The sequence below is a fragment of the Herpailurus yagouaroundi genome, unplaced genomic scaffold (assembly GCF_014898765.1).
Source record: "Herpailurus yagouaroundi ecotype Mexico unplaced genomic scaffold, PumYag 188, whole genome shotgun sequence".
Taxonomy (NCBI): Eukaryota; Metazoa; Chordata; class Mammalia; order Carnivora; family Felidae; genus Herpailurus; species Herpailurus yagouaroundi.
Window position 1 is genome coordinate 30,348,551 of NW_024412419.1, and position 16,355 is coordinate 30,364,905.

Consider the following 16,355-nt stretch of genomic DNA (forward strand, 5'->3'; position numbering starts at 1 on the left):
GGGGAGTTTTGGGTACAGCTGGAAGCCATTAACAACTCTGAGACCATCTCAGTAACCCAGGGAGAGGGTGGGTGGCCTGGCAGAGGTCCTGGCTCCATGCATGTCCCCACCAACTCTTAGCCCTGGGCAGGGCTTGATTCTACCTCCCACCCACTGGAGAAATCTCATCTTCAACTCTTCAGTCCCTGCTTGCATCCTTCAGCTCACGCACCGCTTCACAAGGCAGCCCATTCCTTCAAGAACAGCCTCTATCACTGGAAGGTTCTTCTTTACAAAATTTGCCTCTATGGAAAGTCGCTCCTTCAGTTCTAGCTTGGTCCTCTGGTGTCCTAGCACACACCAGCCCTACGTGTGAAGACAGCAATCACTTGTCGCCTCCGAATTCTCGCCTCCTTGTGGCCAGACAACCTGTTCTGCCAGCCAGCCCTCCCACCTGATGGTTTACAGACACCTCCTGAGCCTCTGCCTATTTTTTGAACTATGCTCATGTTTCAGAATCCCTTCTGGAGAACAGGGTCCTGAACGGAATACATTTCCCAGCTGCAAGGGCACCAGTATAGTATCATCCGGGAGACCTTGTCCTTCAGAGTTTCTGAGGGAAATTTCTCCAAGGAAGATGCAGCTACATCCCCTTTCAGTTGCTGCCCCTGGAGAACTTACCTCACCTCGTTCCCAGACAAGCTTTCGGCTCTAGAACACTTGCCTGATGGATGGTGCTAGTCTGGCAATGGCTGTCACAAAGCCAAAGAAGGACAAAGGAAGACAGGAAAGACTGAGCTTCCCCTGGCTGCTCTGCAGAGGGGATGGTGGGGGGGGAGGGTCCTAGTTTTCCATCATGTGTTGAGGCAGATGAGTAAATATCACTATCATGTTGAGCCCAGGCCTAGGACCCCTGTCTAGGACCACGACCTAAGATCTCTTCCATTATCTGTCTCCCCTGCCCAGAAACCTTCCACTGTGTCCCACCTCCTGCACAGAACACAAGCCCTCAAGCCTCCTGACCTGGCCCAGCACCCCCCCCCCATCCCCACCTTCCCACCCGGCTCCAGTACAGAGCCTCTGATGCATCAGGCCGCCTGGCCCCAGCCCGTGCTCCCTCATCTACCCTCCCTGAAATACCTTTCCTGTGGCCCGAAAGGTCATCTGAGAGTTTCCTCTTTTCCCGAACTAGCTCCAGAGCATCTGAAAAGCCAGTGTTCCCCAGTCATGGACCCACAGTGACATTGCTGACCCCCCACCCCCCGGAGGTGGGTCTTTTCCCAGAGTTCTCCTCTTCAATCGTCTCAATAAGCACAAGAATCCACCTCTGTTTTTGCTCTCAGCAGGTTAAATGCGGTGGATGGTCACTGTTGTTCTTTTAGCCTGAGGAATGTCCTAATTATATCTTTGCTTTCATTATATGGAGAGGACCCAGGGTCGGCCCAGGCCCTGCCTTTTAGAGATTAAGTAAATGATCATGTATGACCTGACAGAGCCACCCAGTGTATAAGCTGATACCCCTAGGTGTAATTTTGGCCTCATTTTGCTTTCCCAGCTGTGCCTCAGATCAACTGTGATGTCAAAGCCGGAAAGATCATCAATCCTGAGTTCGTTGTGAAATGCCCAGCAGGGTGCCAAGACCCCAAATACCACGTTTATGGCACGGACATCTACGCGTCTTACTCAAGCGTGTGCGGTGCTGCGATTCACAGGTGGGTAGCTCCACGGGGCTTAACAACCAGCAACCAGGCTGCAGGCAGGGCTCCCCCCCACCCCCCACCCCTCCCACCCCCTGCCATGCAGGGCTGCCTGCTTTAGCAAACGAGACTCTACAAATGTAACCGAGCATCCTGTATTTCGTGTGGCAACCCTATCCCCTGGGATTAGGCAGAGGCCAAGCATGGCCCCGAGTCTCCTTTCACAACCCTCCGGGGAAAGAACTGACTTCATGGGACGGGGAGAATCCTACTGTCTCATGTTCGTGACAAGGGAGCCACAGTTCTCGGTGACGTGAAGCATGTTTTTTCTACCTGTACGTGCTGAACAAGGCAATAATCGGGATATGACTAAGCAAGGCACAAAGTGTAGAGAAGTGTCACAGCCGTGGCGATGGCCTGGAGACAAGTAGAACAGGACACGTGAGAAGGAGGGTGGCAGGTGCCACTGCTTGGTCAGCTGTCCTCCAGGAAGGAGGACAGGAAGCATGACATGTTTTGAACTAAGTCACTGCCTAAATGAGGAGAGGCAAAAGTGACCTTCACAGAATCCTCATCCTTCTTTCTTTTTTTAAGTTTGTTTATTTTGAGTGAGAGCGCGCGCGCAAGCAGGGGAAGAGCAGAGAGAGTGGGAAAGAGACTCCCCAGCAGGCTCCGTGCTGTCAGCGCAGAGCCCCGCGTGAGGCTGGAACTCCCCAACTGTGAGATCACGACCTGAGCCGAAACCGAGAGTCAGCCACGTGACTGGGTGAGCAAGCCACCCAGGCGCCCCGAAACGCTCGTAACCTCTTTTGCTCAGGCTGCGAGTCCAAACACAGGGCAATGCGTGTCCACGCAGCGCCTTTGACAAAAAGGCCAATGTGTCTGGGTCAAGCGCCTCACCTGTGTCACCTTATTTAATCCTCACAGTTCCCAACGCCGTGGCTGCTACTACCGCCCACATCTTGAGAGAGAGAGAGAGAGAGGCAGACTAGATTTTGTAAAGCCACACTGTTAGAAAGTACTCGTGTGGGGACTGGCACCTAAGTCCAGCTCTTAACTACCACTCTGAGACTGCTTTGAGATGCGGCCCCTGAGTCAGTGCTTGGCCACCGGATGCCGGATGAAGTTTCTGAATCAGTCAGGCTTCTGTATCTTTTTCCTTCCTGCACACCGGTCAGGTGATAGTGCCGTCCTATCTCTGCCAGACAGAGGGGCAAAGATGTAAAATTCACTCCCTTTGAAGGTGTGTCATCAGCAGCTTTTCAGAAATTTGGGGAAGCAGCAAAAGCAAAGTCTATGTGTAAAATAAGACGTAAGAATTACTGGAAGAGTCTGTTGGCTGGCCTCTTTTCCCCGCCACTGCGGGGGGATGATGAGCTGATTTTCCGATGGGAAAAGGACTATAAACGCTCTATTACGGAGAACTAGTGAAACATTCAAGAGAAACAATACCAGGGGCGCGTGGGGGGCTCAGTCGGTTGAGTGTCTGACTCCTGATTTCAGCTCAGGTCATGATCTCACAGTTCGTGAGATCAAGCCCCGTGTGGGGCTCCTTCTGCTGCCAGCACGGAGCCTGCTTGGGATTCTCTCTCTCCCTCTCTCTCTGTCCCTCCCCCACTCATGCTGTTCTCTCTCTCTCTCTCTCTCTCAAAATGGGTAAATAAACTTAAAAAAAAGGGACAGAAACTACACCAAACACTATTTCTTAACGCCAGACTATGAAAAAAAATATTTCGCTTTCACTCTGAAATAAATCCCCTGCAAAAAGGAAAGAGGCACACAAATCTACACACACATGCATATGCACGAATGCACACGTGCGTGCTCCCACACGTGTGCTTGCACGTATGTGCATGCACACCCACATCCCCACACACGTGCATGCCCAGTCAGCTCCAGCGCCATTGGCCCTCTCCAGGCTGTGTCTGTGTGGACACAGGGTCCGCTGCAGAGGCTGAGCCTGTCTTCGGGTTGCCTGTATTTTCCCATCTGTGATCCAGATGGTTGGCACTCTGCTCCCTCTGGCATTTGCTGGATCTCTCTTGCCTTTCCATGCTTCCCATGCAGGACAGAGTCACACGAGTTCATTCAACCTCACAAAGATGTCATCGTAATCACAGTAATCCCTTGCGCTATGATTCCCTCCTTCCAGCATCATCTTGACCCTGAGGCTGTGGTTAACATCCCCATTTGCTACAAGAGGAGCTGAGAAATAGGGAAGCTAATTAAGTTGCTAGTTAGTTGCAAATTCAGGATTAGACCTCATGTCCCCTGACTTCCAGTCCAGAGCCCAGGTGACATATGTACATAAGAACAGGGGCAGGGGTCCCAGCACTGCTTCATGTACAAGTGAGGATGTGAGGTAGATGTAGACTTTGGACCAGTAAGAGTTGAGAATGGCTTTATGATGGATGGAGACCCCACTGGGGAGAAAATAAGAAGGGTTTTGACAAGGACCAGGACTCAGCAATCCCAATGTTGGGGGTTGGAGAGTAGGAAAGAACGTGGGGAGAGAATACAGAGGAGGGTACAGGGGCGGAGGAGAAGAGCTTGAATGTTTCAGAACACAAGATTTGCTACTTGAACAACCGAGTGCCATTGTAGTTTTCTGGACCAGTGTCTGACCTAGTGCGAAACTACTCAGAAACTATTCAGAAACTGTCCCTGGGGAGGATGAATGAAGACCTTAAGGGAGAACAGATAGGAGTTTTTTGATACTCTCAGTTTTGTTTTTCACAAACAGAATGAGTCTGTCTTCATAAGGCAGGCTTTAAGACCTAGAACATGAGTAGAAAGTACACACGGGTCCTCCCATATTATCCCTTCAGAGTCCCCACGGTCAGAACTGGGAAGCTGGAGAGAGCATACTTTGGTTTAGAAATTCAGATTTAGCGGTTAGAATTTAATATTAGTACAATACAATATATCATAATCAGATGTCTTATTATGAATGGTTCCCTTGATTCTGTCAACCCAAAGGGATAATGAACACACTGGAGGCATCATATTTCGGCTCAACCTTGTCCCGAACTAACCTCTATACATAGAGTAGGACCAAGTGCCAGGGAGGGGGAAGATTTCTGCCCAATGGGGTGATGAGGAGGCCATCCCCATGCAGAGTACTCTTCATGCTGATTTTTTTAAATGTTTATTTTTGAGAGAGAGAGAGAGAGAGAGAGAGAGAGAGACAAGAGCATGAGTGGGGAGGGGCCAAAGAAAGAAGGAGACACAGAATGTGAGGCAGGCTCCAGGCTCTGAGCACAGAGCCGGACACGAAGATTGAACTTGTGAACCATGAGATCATGACCCGAACTGACGTCAGACGCTTAACTGACTGAGCCACCCAGGCGCCCCTCTTCATGCTGATTTCTGACCAGAGGCCCACCCTGAGAATGGCAGCTGTTCAAAACGGCCCTTTTCTCTGAACCACGCAGCTGACCCTCAGCGTAGCCCAATCCTTGGATACCAGGGATAGGGAGGAGAAGGCCATGCCCAGTACCATGCAGGGCATCTAAGGAATGCAAAGAAGTAAAACTGTTTTGCTCTTTTGGAGAATATTTATGAGGTGCCTATCTCTGAGTGAGGATAGAAATGAGGGCACATGTACATAAATTCTCCAAAGTACCATGACTCCCATCTGCTTCATAAGCAAAACCACAGCCTCTTTCAGGCTGTCTCTCTTCTCTAGTGTCTCCTACAGTGGTCAAGTCTCTAGTGCATTCCATCTCCATGGACTACTAGCACCTGTAGTTCACAGACCATTGACCTCTCCAGTATCCACTCTTCTCTAGAATATCTGGGAAGATCCACATCCTCCAGTTAACTCCACTGCCAAGGTCAGGCATCAGTCTGGTCTGCAACAGGGAAATCTCAGGAGCACACCCTAGCTGGGTATCACATCTTCCCCAAAGTCTAGGTTTTCAGCCTTACCTCACCCTCACAAGGGATATCAGTAGGCCTGTCCAGCTTGAGACCACCGCCGCCCCCACCCTTCCCATCTCTTTGAACAGCCTGAGGGAAGCTCAACACAGACCCCCCCTTCGCTTGCTTCCCTTCCTTCTAGGTGGCAGCTACTGTTCTTCTCTTTTGTTTTTTTTAATTTTTTTTTACATTTATTTATTTTTGAGAAACTAAGACGAAGTGTGAGCAAGGGAGGGGCAGAGAGAGAAGGAGACACAGAATCTGAAGCAGGCTCCAGGCTCTGAGCTGTCAGCACAGAGCCTGATGCAGGGCTCGAACCCGCAAACTGTGAGATCATGACCTGAGCCGAAGTCGGACGCTCAATCGACTGAGGCGCCCAGGTGCCCCTGTTCTTCTGACTCTTAAACAGGAGCAAATGCACGCACACACACATTTCCTGAATACACTGGAGTATGAAACCAAGGGCAGGATAATTTCTTGGGAAGAAAATAAAAACATAAGTGTTATTGTGATTTCTAATTCCCTCATTAATTATAAGGAAAAGGAGCATGGGATAATTTTTTTAATAACTAGAATTTTCAGCCGCACCAGAGCTGTGCTTGTAAATGTTTAACAACCAGCTCCTCAAACGCAGGGGTAATTCTGATTTTACCAGCTTCTGTGGCATAAATACTCCCACTGTGGCTGAGTCAAGCTACAGTGGGAAGAGAACCAACTCCCACGATCCTGAAAAGTTAACAACTGGCTTTCCTAAGCCAGCGTGAGTGGCACACCACTGACAGGCCTTCCAGCGCAGAAGCCTGAAACACTGCCTTTTCCATACGAACATTTCTAATCTGGGTGGGAGACAAAAGCAACTCAAGAAATTTTTAGAAGATGGCCCAAGACCAAATACGATCAGAGTCTCGGTTGTGAGACAAGATTCTAAGGCATCGTTAGGAAGGGATGCCGCAAAGTCTTTCCAGAATCTCTGGAGAGAAGAAAAGGTTGGGCACTGAGCAACACGGGCCTTGTCAGGCGGAAGTGGGAGCTGGTTTTCCAGAGCAAAAGAGCAGGAGGAGCAGACACGGGAGTGGGAACCAGGTGCTCTGTCCGGGGAGCCGAGACCAGCCTAGCCACAGCTGGAATTGGTGAGGTAACAGATCCTGAGCCCCCGAGAGAAAGGAGGGCGGGGTTGCAAAGATTTGGAAAGATGAGGAGTTTGGTGCCTGTGCTTTTGGACTCTCGGAGGCAACTGTGACCAAGCGGGACCCACCCGGGATTCCAGGTCAGCGAGACCTGGGTTCAAATCCCCGCCTTGCCAATTTACTAGTTACAAAGTCTGGCCCGAGTCACTCCGCTGGTCCAAGCCCAATTCTGTGAAATGGGAACAACAGCACTGCCTCTATGCCACAAGTCAGGGGTTTGCTGGGTGGGCCCGGTGAGATACCATACATGAGAATGATCTTAAATCAATTAAGCGCTCCGCATGTCAAGTACTATTATCACTATCTTTCCTTCTGGGTCATTGAGCAGGTGAGTCTTGAAACTTGTTGGTTCATGAAGGTGGGAGGGCAGGAAATGGCAACTCTCACTCCTGGAGGGAAGGGAGGGTGTTGATGAGAACAAATCTAAGTGCTTTTTTAGTTCCCTCTGTGCCATAAATCACAGATACCCACAGGAGCCATTTTTGGCTCTGGGGCAAGGAAATGACAATGTGAAGTGATTCCGAGGAAGCAGAATGGGACCCCTGCTTCACATACAAGCCAAGAGGTGTATATGTCAGTCACTGTTACATCAGGATCTAAAACCTTCAAAATCCTAGAAATTAAAGAAACAATTTCGAGTCCTTCAGGACTCTTTTTAATGAGTTCAGTATAGCCACGCACCTTCCTTCCCTTGCTCAAAATAAAAGGAATGATTTGCTTGGTAAAAGTTCACGGCCACCCTCCGAAACAACTGGACTCATTCTGTGATGTCACAAAACCAAACTGGAAATTGTCAGAAGTTTTACTCAAAAGATCTAGTTAGAATGAGCAAACCAAGGAAGAGAAATTTGAGGCATGGTGGCAAACAGAAATTGCTGCCCAACGGAACAAGCAGGTTCTGTAATAAGAAAGAGAAGCATATCTGACCTGGGAGGTCAGATGCCGGGCCATGGGATGAAGGCACCCTTCTTGGGGGATGGACTGAAGGTCAGGATAAACCTTTTCTTAATCTCACTCTTTCATATCTTCAAATAAAGATGGAGGCTACTTTGATATCAGTCTGTTGACTGTGTCAAAGAATATTTTTCTGTTCTTCAATTTTTTTTTTCTCTCTTCATAGTGGTGTGCTTGATAATTCAGGAGGGAAAATACTTGTTCGGAAAGTTGCCGGGCAATCTGGCTATAAGGGGAGTTATTCCAATGGTGTCCAGTCATTGTCCCTGCCACGCTGGAGAGAGTCCTTCATCGTCTCAGGTACGCCCACACACTGGAGAAACACAGCCCTACCCAGGCACTTGGCTTAAGTGACCTCATGGGATGAAATGTATTCTTTTCAATGTTCTATTGGTTTTAGTTTATGGCCCAACTCATTTCATAAAAGTCTGAAGCATTAGCTCTTCTGATAATTGGGATCATGAAACAATAAATTATAATTACAGTGATGAATCACTACAAAGTCTGGAAATATTAAAAGGCTCCAATTTCTCATTTTAAACACACTGCAGCTATCCATAAATCCAATCAAACTTTTAATGAAATGAATTACATTTAATAACTTCGGTTTTGAACTACTCCTTTAGTTAGGCCAAATATGTCTCATATCTAGAACCTCATTCCTTGATATTTCTGGTAAATGGAAAGGGATATAGGCTCTTATAGAACTGAGCTGCAATTTTGAGATTTCTTTTTATTTAATTGATTGTTTCACTCGTTGGTCCTTGCTATCTAGCTCCTTAGGATTTTTGTAGATAACATTTTCACTCTTTTCCTCCCTCTTCCAATGAGGTAATGTCAGTGAGCTAATGACAAGTGTGATTTCATGGGAAGAAAGGTGACCTAGTATCTGTATTATCATGACCCTCTCTTTCCTATTATTGTGAATTCCACAAACTTTTGTTTTGAAACTTTTTTAATTGAAAGAATAGTGCAATGAATATCCACATTCCCTTCACCTAGCAACATTTGCTTTATTAACCTACTTATCATTTATCTACATTTTGCTCTAAACCATGTGAAAATAGCTGCAGGCATCATGACACTTTATCTCTCAATACTTCTGCACGCATCTGGTAAAAACAAGATTTTCCTAATAACCACAATACCAATACCACACCTAAAACGTTAACATTGGTGCAATTATGTTATCCAACAAATAGTTCTTCCTCAATAGTATCCAGTTATCTTAGTCTTCATAGGAATTTCTTCCTCCTCCTCCTTCTCTTTCCTTCCCTGTCTCCCTGTCTCCCTGTCTCCTCCCTCCCTCCCTTCCTTCCTTCCAGATCCACAGTCTAATAAATAATAAAAATCATCCATTGCCTTTAGTTGTCATGTCTATTAACTCTCCAATAATCTAAAACTATCTACCACCACACTACCTTTTTTTTTTGTCATGAATGACAATGACATTTTTGAAGTCCCAGCCAGTTGTCCAGTACTGTGTCTCCCAGTCTGGACCACAAACATGTCCAGCCATGTCCTCATGATTGGATTCAGGTTACATATTTTGCCAAGGTTACTACATAAGTAGTATCATAGCATACACATTGTGCTTTATCACAGTGGTCATATCAGAAGACTCAATAATGTCAGTTTATCCAGTCGTGGGTGATGCTAAACTGGAATGCTTGGATACTTTACAGTATCTCTCCATGGTAGAGATACTTTGTAACGAATAAGCAATCTGTAGGGAGATAACTTCAAATCAGCATGAATAGCTCATTCCCCAACAAATTCATCCAATGGTTTAACATCCATTGATGATCCTTGCACTAGCAAGAATTACACTAGAATTTGCAAAATTATAATTGTTCTAATTCTGTCATTCCTTCCACATTTGTTAGCAAGTTTTCTTACATAAAGAAGAGGGTTTTTTTCCCCTCTCTGCACACCTGTTTTTTCAAGTACCACTAGGGAGTCGTGGATTGTTTTTGAAAATATGTTATAATCCATTAGCACCAGTATTCTTTTCTTAATTTAACATGCAGTGTTGTCGTGGCTTCAGGAGTAGAACCCAGTGTTTCATCTCTTACATATGACACCCAGTGCTCATCTCAAAAAGTGCCCTCCTTCATGCCTGTCACCCATTTAATCTATTCCCCTACCCACCACCCTTGAAGCAACCCTCAGTTTGTTCTCTGTATTTAAGAGTCTCTTATGGTTTGCCTCCTTCTGTGTTTTTATCTAATTTTTCCTTCCTTTTCACTATGTTTATCGTGTTTCTCAAATTCCACATATGAGTGAAATCATCTGATATCTTTCTCTGGATTATTTCACTTAGCATAATACCCTCTAGTTCCATCCACATTGCTGCAAATGGCAAGATTTCCTCCTTTTTCATCGCTGAGTAGTATTCCATTGTATGTATATGTGTATGTATGTGTGTGTCCATTCATCAATTGATGGAAATTTGCGCTCTTTCCATAATTTGGCTATCATTATTCTTTTTGATGCTCAAGTTTTCCAAATTCAGCCAGTGGGAGCCCTTCGGGCTTTTTTGGCACGTCCTCATTGGTGTTTGAGCACAACATAGTGTTCTATCCTTGTGTTGTACTTGGCCTTATGCTGGGCCTTGCATATCCCATTTTCTTCAAAGAGGTTTCACATGATTTTAAACTATATTCTAGCAAAGCTTCTGGCATGCCAACAGGATTAGGAATCTTGAAACTCTCCTGAGGAGCCACCTGTGGAAGACCACCCAAAGCAAGGAAAAGAAAAATGTTTCATAATATAGTAGGTCTTCCCATCTGGATGGTGTTCTGGTACCTTTATGCATCCCATGCCCCAACTCCTACTATCCTCCATTGATCAGAGTTGGCTTTTTTCAGAGTTTTAATAGAACTACAAACAGACCTTTTAGGATTCTTCACAACTTGAGCAATCCCTGTTTCCTCTTGCCTGCAGAATTCTGCAGCCTAGGGTTCAAGTTAAACTGGCTTCTATGTCAGGTAGTGGAAAGTCATCAACCACAGCGCCGTGAGAATTCAGAACAGGGGCCGTATGAAAATGCTAATAGCTAGACTACAAATTTGTCAAGTATATAGAGAAATGTAATCCCCACATAGGTGTTTACCCAGTAGCTCCTGGCTAAATAAGAGTGTTTCCATCTTAAATGCATAGCCTGCAATTCAAGAATCCCCAACAGAGGTTTAAAGGAAAAATTAACTCCAAGAGAGTAGAGATGTTTTGGGTTTTTTAAATGAAAATCAGTCTACTGAGATTATTCCCTACAAACTCAACTTCCATGTCCCCTCATTTCACCTAGTGACATTTAACCAAAACACTTTTTGCCAATTATAGTAAACATTGGTGCTTCTGCAATGAGTAGGAATCTCTTTTGAATGGGTGACTTGGGGGGGCGGGGGCCACACCGGCCAGCAGCCAAGCCACGCTCCCCACTATCTGGGAGCTCAAGGCCACCAACTTCAGCTGGACGGTGTCAGAATCCTCCTCTGAAGGCTCGGGTGCCTCCATGACCTTCTTATTTTTAACTTTCACGCATCACTGTGCTCCTTTAGTTAATTCACTTTGGTGGGCTGGGATGGAAGCAGACGACAGGATCTGCCTTTTTGGTCAGCACAATCTTTTGGCGGCCCGTGGACAGGAATGGTCAGAGAGGGACTTCCTAAAACTGCCCGTTTGTTCTTGGATCCACATGTCAGAAAACTGAGCTCATGCTCCTTTTCCTTCTGAATAGAAGCAGGAAAAGCCATAGGATTTTAAATGTGAGAACAGTAAACAGATGAAGACCATGTCTGTGCAGTCCCCTCTGTTGATCAAGTGAGGCCAATGGCCATAGGGCCCTCCCTGGGCCCGAAATAACCTCAATCACAATTTGGAAGAGGCCCAGTCAAGGGCAGGGGACCTGGAAAACTCTGTTCCCAGGGGACTTTAATGGGATAAAATAACTCAGTCAGCCCAAACATTTTGCCTCATCCCCACTTTGAGTGATATTTATAGACCATACCAGCAGAGAACCTTTGCATCTCTCTGGTAATACATGGTTCCAGAACATTTTAACTTCTTTTTTTCATTAGGCCCCTACAACTTAATAGATAGTAAATTGGTCCATATCATTGTCCACATTTCCTGAATGAGAAAAATGGGAGTCTCAGAGGCTGAGGCAGAAAATACATGGCAAAGACAAACAGAAACGTAGATGTTCTCATTCCCAGTTCCAGGTCCTTTCTGAGACCCCATCATTCTGGCTGCTTCACGGCTCGACAGCCTTTCGTGTCAGTAGGGCTTTTGGCAAGAATCATGCACTAGATTCTGTTCTACCGCTCGGGCTCTCCATTCAACACTCCTCCCCATCTCGTCCCCAAGCCCATCCTATAAAACTATTTCCTCAGACTGAGATTTACAATTCTTTCACTGTCCGATGCAAATATTAGATACCAGGTAGGACCCCTCTTAAGGGTATTTGAAATTGTAACAGAGATCTAAGCATGAAGATATTCCCCCTTCGAATAAATACTAACTGATCATCTCCTACATACCAGCCATCACTTGAGGCAGTGTCTCAACGGTTACCAAGTGAGACAAATCCCCAGTCTCCAGGGAGATTCCACCTTCCAAGTGACACTGTCCACCTCATTGCGGAGCAAAACTCTTGTGTGGAATTCTAGGCATCATTTCCTGGCGGAGGAAGGCTTTAGACGCCATAGCCTTTTCCGGGCAATTTCCAGTCCTATCACGCTTGGTACTTGCTTACCCAGCTCCAATCACCTGATCGTTTTTCTTTTTTATGCCTCCTTTGTTTTCCCTGATACATATTAACATTCCTTCTCCTCACCTGGCCTCTAAACTTTCTTTCCCTAGGTGGGCAACAAATGCTTATTTTGAAAACTACTTCTAGGTTTCTTTAGTGCCATGGAATTCAAATGGATCCCACAGGGTCCGTGAAAGGGGGAAAGAGCCATTCATGCACAGCCAGCTTGTGACCAGAGCTCTGGAGCATCCAGAAGGAGAGCACGGGGAGTGCTTTTACATTCATCTACTGACCTAATTAAACATTCAGCACCACACATATGAAAACCTTAGCTCACATGTCACATCTTCGTGGGCAGAATGAGGGTTGCTAATGTTAACTCTGAGTCACAGAGATATTATTGCTTCCTTTCTAATATTAATAAAACACAGGCTATACAGGAAAACAAAACCTCACTTGACTTTCTTATTGTAATCAGCAGTTCAGCTTGGTGGGGGAGACCACCGATTTATTGAACTCAAGAGAGATCAATAGGAAAGAGGGAATCAGCATACCAGAATAGAACCATCTAAAACTTCTAGCTCTACAAATAATTTGTTTCTTTTTTGCAGAAGGTAAATCCCAAAAGGGTGTAACCTACCCATCGGCGCTCACATACTCATCATCTAAAAGCCCTGCTGCGAAAACAGGCAAGTGTTCATATGTGATTTCATCTAAATATTCTGAGTTTGTAAACACGTGTTTTAGAAGGTAGTGTAGAAATTAACATCTGGTCAAGCCCCAATGATGCCAGCAATATTTTCACCAATGCCAGAAACGTGGCCCCAGAAATCAAGGGGATCAGATGGCTGGGGCTGAAGAGTGAGGCTTCAGTTTTTGGTTTTGGTTTTCGAGTTCCAAGATGATCTCTATGTTTTGTAATCTTCATTCACAATGGTTGTTGCCTTGAATTGTATTGTTACTTTAGAAGATGACAGGATATTCTGTCTAGAAATGTTCCCTGGCAGATGAAAGGGGAAAAGCTGTCTCTTACTAGGTATGAAATGAAGGGAAGCAAAAAGGATGGTGTTAACAGAAAACAACTAATAGAAATAACCCAAGCCAAAGATACAGTGTTTATGAGGTTGTGCGTCACGTGAACCACAAAGGGAGCACAGATAGACTTCAGGTCAGGAAAATACCTTTTTTTAGGTTTTTGTGTCAAGGGAGAACTAGGCTATGCGTTATTGTGTCTTTGGGGGCATTTTGATTTCCCACACAAAGAGAAGGGATAAACATCCCTTTCCAACATAAACACAAAAGGGACACTTGGGGTCTTGCCCAGCTTCTAGAGGAACCACTCTTTAAAGTTATAGTCTCTGGGCACCTGGGTGGCTCAGTCAGTTGAGTGTCTGGCTCATGGTTTCAGCTCAGGTCGTGATCTCACGGTTTGTGGGTTCGAGCCTGACATCAGGCTCTGCACTGACAGCGTGGAGCCTGCTTGAGATTCTCTGTCTCCCTCTCTGTGCCCCTCCCCCACTGGCTCCCTCTCTTTCTCTCTCAAAATAAATTTTAAAAATAATAAAAAGCACTGGGGCGCCTGGGTGGCTCAGTCGATTAGACATCCGACTTTGGATCAGATCATGATCTCATGGTTTGTGAGTTCGAGCCCCATGTTGGGCTCTCTGCTGTCAGTGCAGAGCCTGCTTTGAGATCCTGTGTCCCCCCTCCCCACCCCCCGTCCTTCCCCTACTCGTGGACGCTCTTAGGCTTTCTCTCAAAAATAAATATTAAAAAAAAAATTCCAGTGAGAACCATAAAAGGGGGGTCCCCTTTTTTCCTATCCCGATGACAAAATTCCTATAGAAATGGGGGGAAGCAGATGAGATGAAGATATGGGGCCAGCAGTTACTTGCTCTGGTCTTGGCATGTGCAGATAACAGGCTTCCTAATCCCTCCAGGACAGTGAGTTAACAGGTAAATCAGGTCAGGATGACCCCCTCACAGCAAAGCAGCCTTCTTCCATGGGAAAAGAGCTCACTCAACAAATAGGAAACATCTTAAAAAAAAAAAAAAAAAAAAAAAAAACTACAAAGCACCTTGATTTGCCAGGGGCAGCTCCTTCTGATTTAAATGCTGTTTCCCCAGGCAGGCAGCAACTGTCAGGCAAGCAGCTGGTATTGGGCTCGAGTCTCAAGCTACTCTGAACTAAGTAAAAACAGGTAAGTGTTGGTTCAGAGAAGCTCACCAAACCCAAGAAGGCGCATCGCTGGCACTACAGCGAGAGAAAGGGAAGGAAATGCTTCTCAGAGGGTTCTGAGCGAAAGTGGCCGGAGAGCCCCCTCCTGCTTCCCCTTGGCCACGTGCCCCAGCCCCTCCCACCCCTGAGGAAAATCAAGCTTATGTTTCCATTACACTTGACTTCGCAGAGCCTCCTGCCCTCACAGCCTATACCCCCCAAGGCCCCCCCCCCCCCCCCCAGTCTTGGGAATAAGACAAGCTCCACCAACACTCTAGAGAGACCTCGGGCCACCCTCTGGTGGGAACCGCATTCAGGAATCTCGAGGCTTTTGATGACTTGCTTTCCACCGTGTTCCCCTTTGGAGGAAAGACATACAGAATTTGGAATCAAACCAATAGGGGTCCGAATCCTGGCTCTGCCACCTGTTGTCTGTGAGACCTCTTCTTGGCTTGGCTTCTGGGACTGTGACTGGTATCCAATGTGAATGCCGCTGTCAAAGAGGCCTTCACGGCGTCTGGCACGTAGTAGATGCTTAGTGAATAGATTTCCTGCCCTCGTGTATAATCCTGAGTCAGTGGCGGGAAGAGCAAACCCTCCCTCGTCACCCTGACCTCCAGACACTGCTGTTAACTGGGCTTCAGTGTCCGCACTGTCCTCCACTGGGGGAAGGGGGGGGTGTGACACAACACGATGATAAGTGTCAGCTACTGCCACTTGCCGAGTGCCCACCATGTGCCGGGCACTGTGCGGGCCCCTCACAGACGTGGTGCCTAGTTAGGACCCGGCCTCGTCAGGTCGGTCTGACCATCCCCGTTTTACAGCAAAGGAACAGTAGTGGCCGAGCTGCTGAGGCCTGAAGTCAGGAGTCCAGCCTGATGCTGGCTGACGGTTCTCAAATCAGATTTCCAGGATCCGTCCCAGATGCAGCGCATCAGAATCTATGTGATTAGGGCCCCGGAGTCTGCATTTTAACACCGTCGCTATGATTCAATGATGAGTCAGGTGTAGGGAGCTCTGAGGACCTCCTGCTGCTGTTGAGCAGGTTGTTCAGAACTGTTCATGACCTGGGGCGCCTGGGTGGGCTCCATTCGTTGAGCGTCCATCTCTGGATTTTGGCTCAGGTCACAATCTCACAGTTTGTGGGTTTGGGCCCCACATCGGGCTCTGCGCTGATGGTGTAAAGCCTGCTTGGAATTCTCTCTCTCTCTCTCTCTCTCTCTCTCCCCCTCTGTCTCGCTGCCCTTCCCCCTCTCATGCTCACTTGCTCTCTCTCTCAAAATAAATAACTAAACTTAAAAAATTTAAAAAAAAAAGAACACTACATGACCTTGTCCATAGAGTAATAGGGTAAGAGCCTAAAGGAAATTTTCACGTTTTCCCATGAAAATCTTTGAAAAGATTTCCATGAGGCTTCTGTGTATCTGACATTGTATGAAGAAACCATTTTAATGGTTTCGTTTCTAACTGCTCAAAAGGAACCTGGTGCAATGAAGAATTCACTTTGGGTCACATCAGGCCTTATGTTCCGTAAGGAATTGGGAGCAATTGGGGAAGAGTTCTTTCTCCGTCTTCATCTTTTTTTTTTTTTTTCAACGTTTTTATTTATTTTTGGGACAGAGAGAGACAGAGCATGAACGGGGGAG

At 46.5% G+C, this 16,355-nt stretch overlaps 1 protein-coding gene across 3 annotated transcripts in view; it reads left to right on the forward strand.

The window, feature by feature from the left end:
* VIT (vitrin) overlaps positions 1-16,355 on the forward strand; it is a 105,355-nt gene that overhangs the window by 42,446 nt on the left and 46,554 nt on the right. For all 3 annotated transcript variants that reach the window (XM_040496509.1, XM_040496507.1, XM_040496508.1), the window contains exons 4-6: positions 1,535-1,691; positions 7,905-8,038; positions 13,103-13,180. In XM_040496509.1, coding sequence (XP_040352443.1) covers positions 1,535-1,691; positions 7,905-8,038; positions 13,103-13,180 — 369 coding nt within the window. The remainder of the gene's footprint in view (positions 1-1,534; positions 1,692-7,904; positions 8,039-13,102; positions 13,181-16,355) is intronic.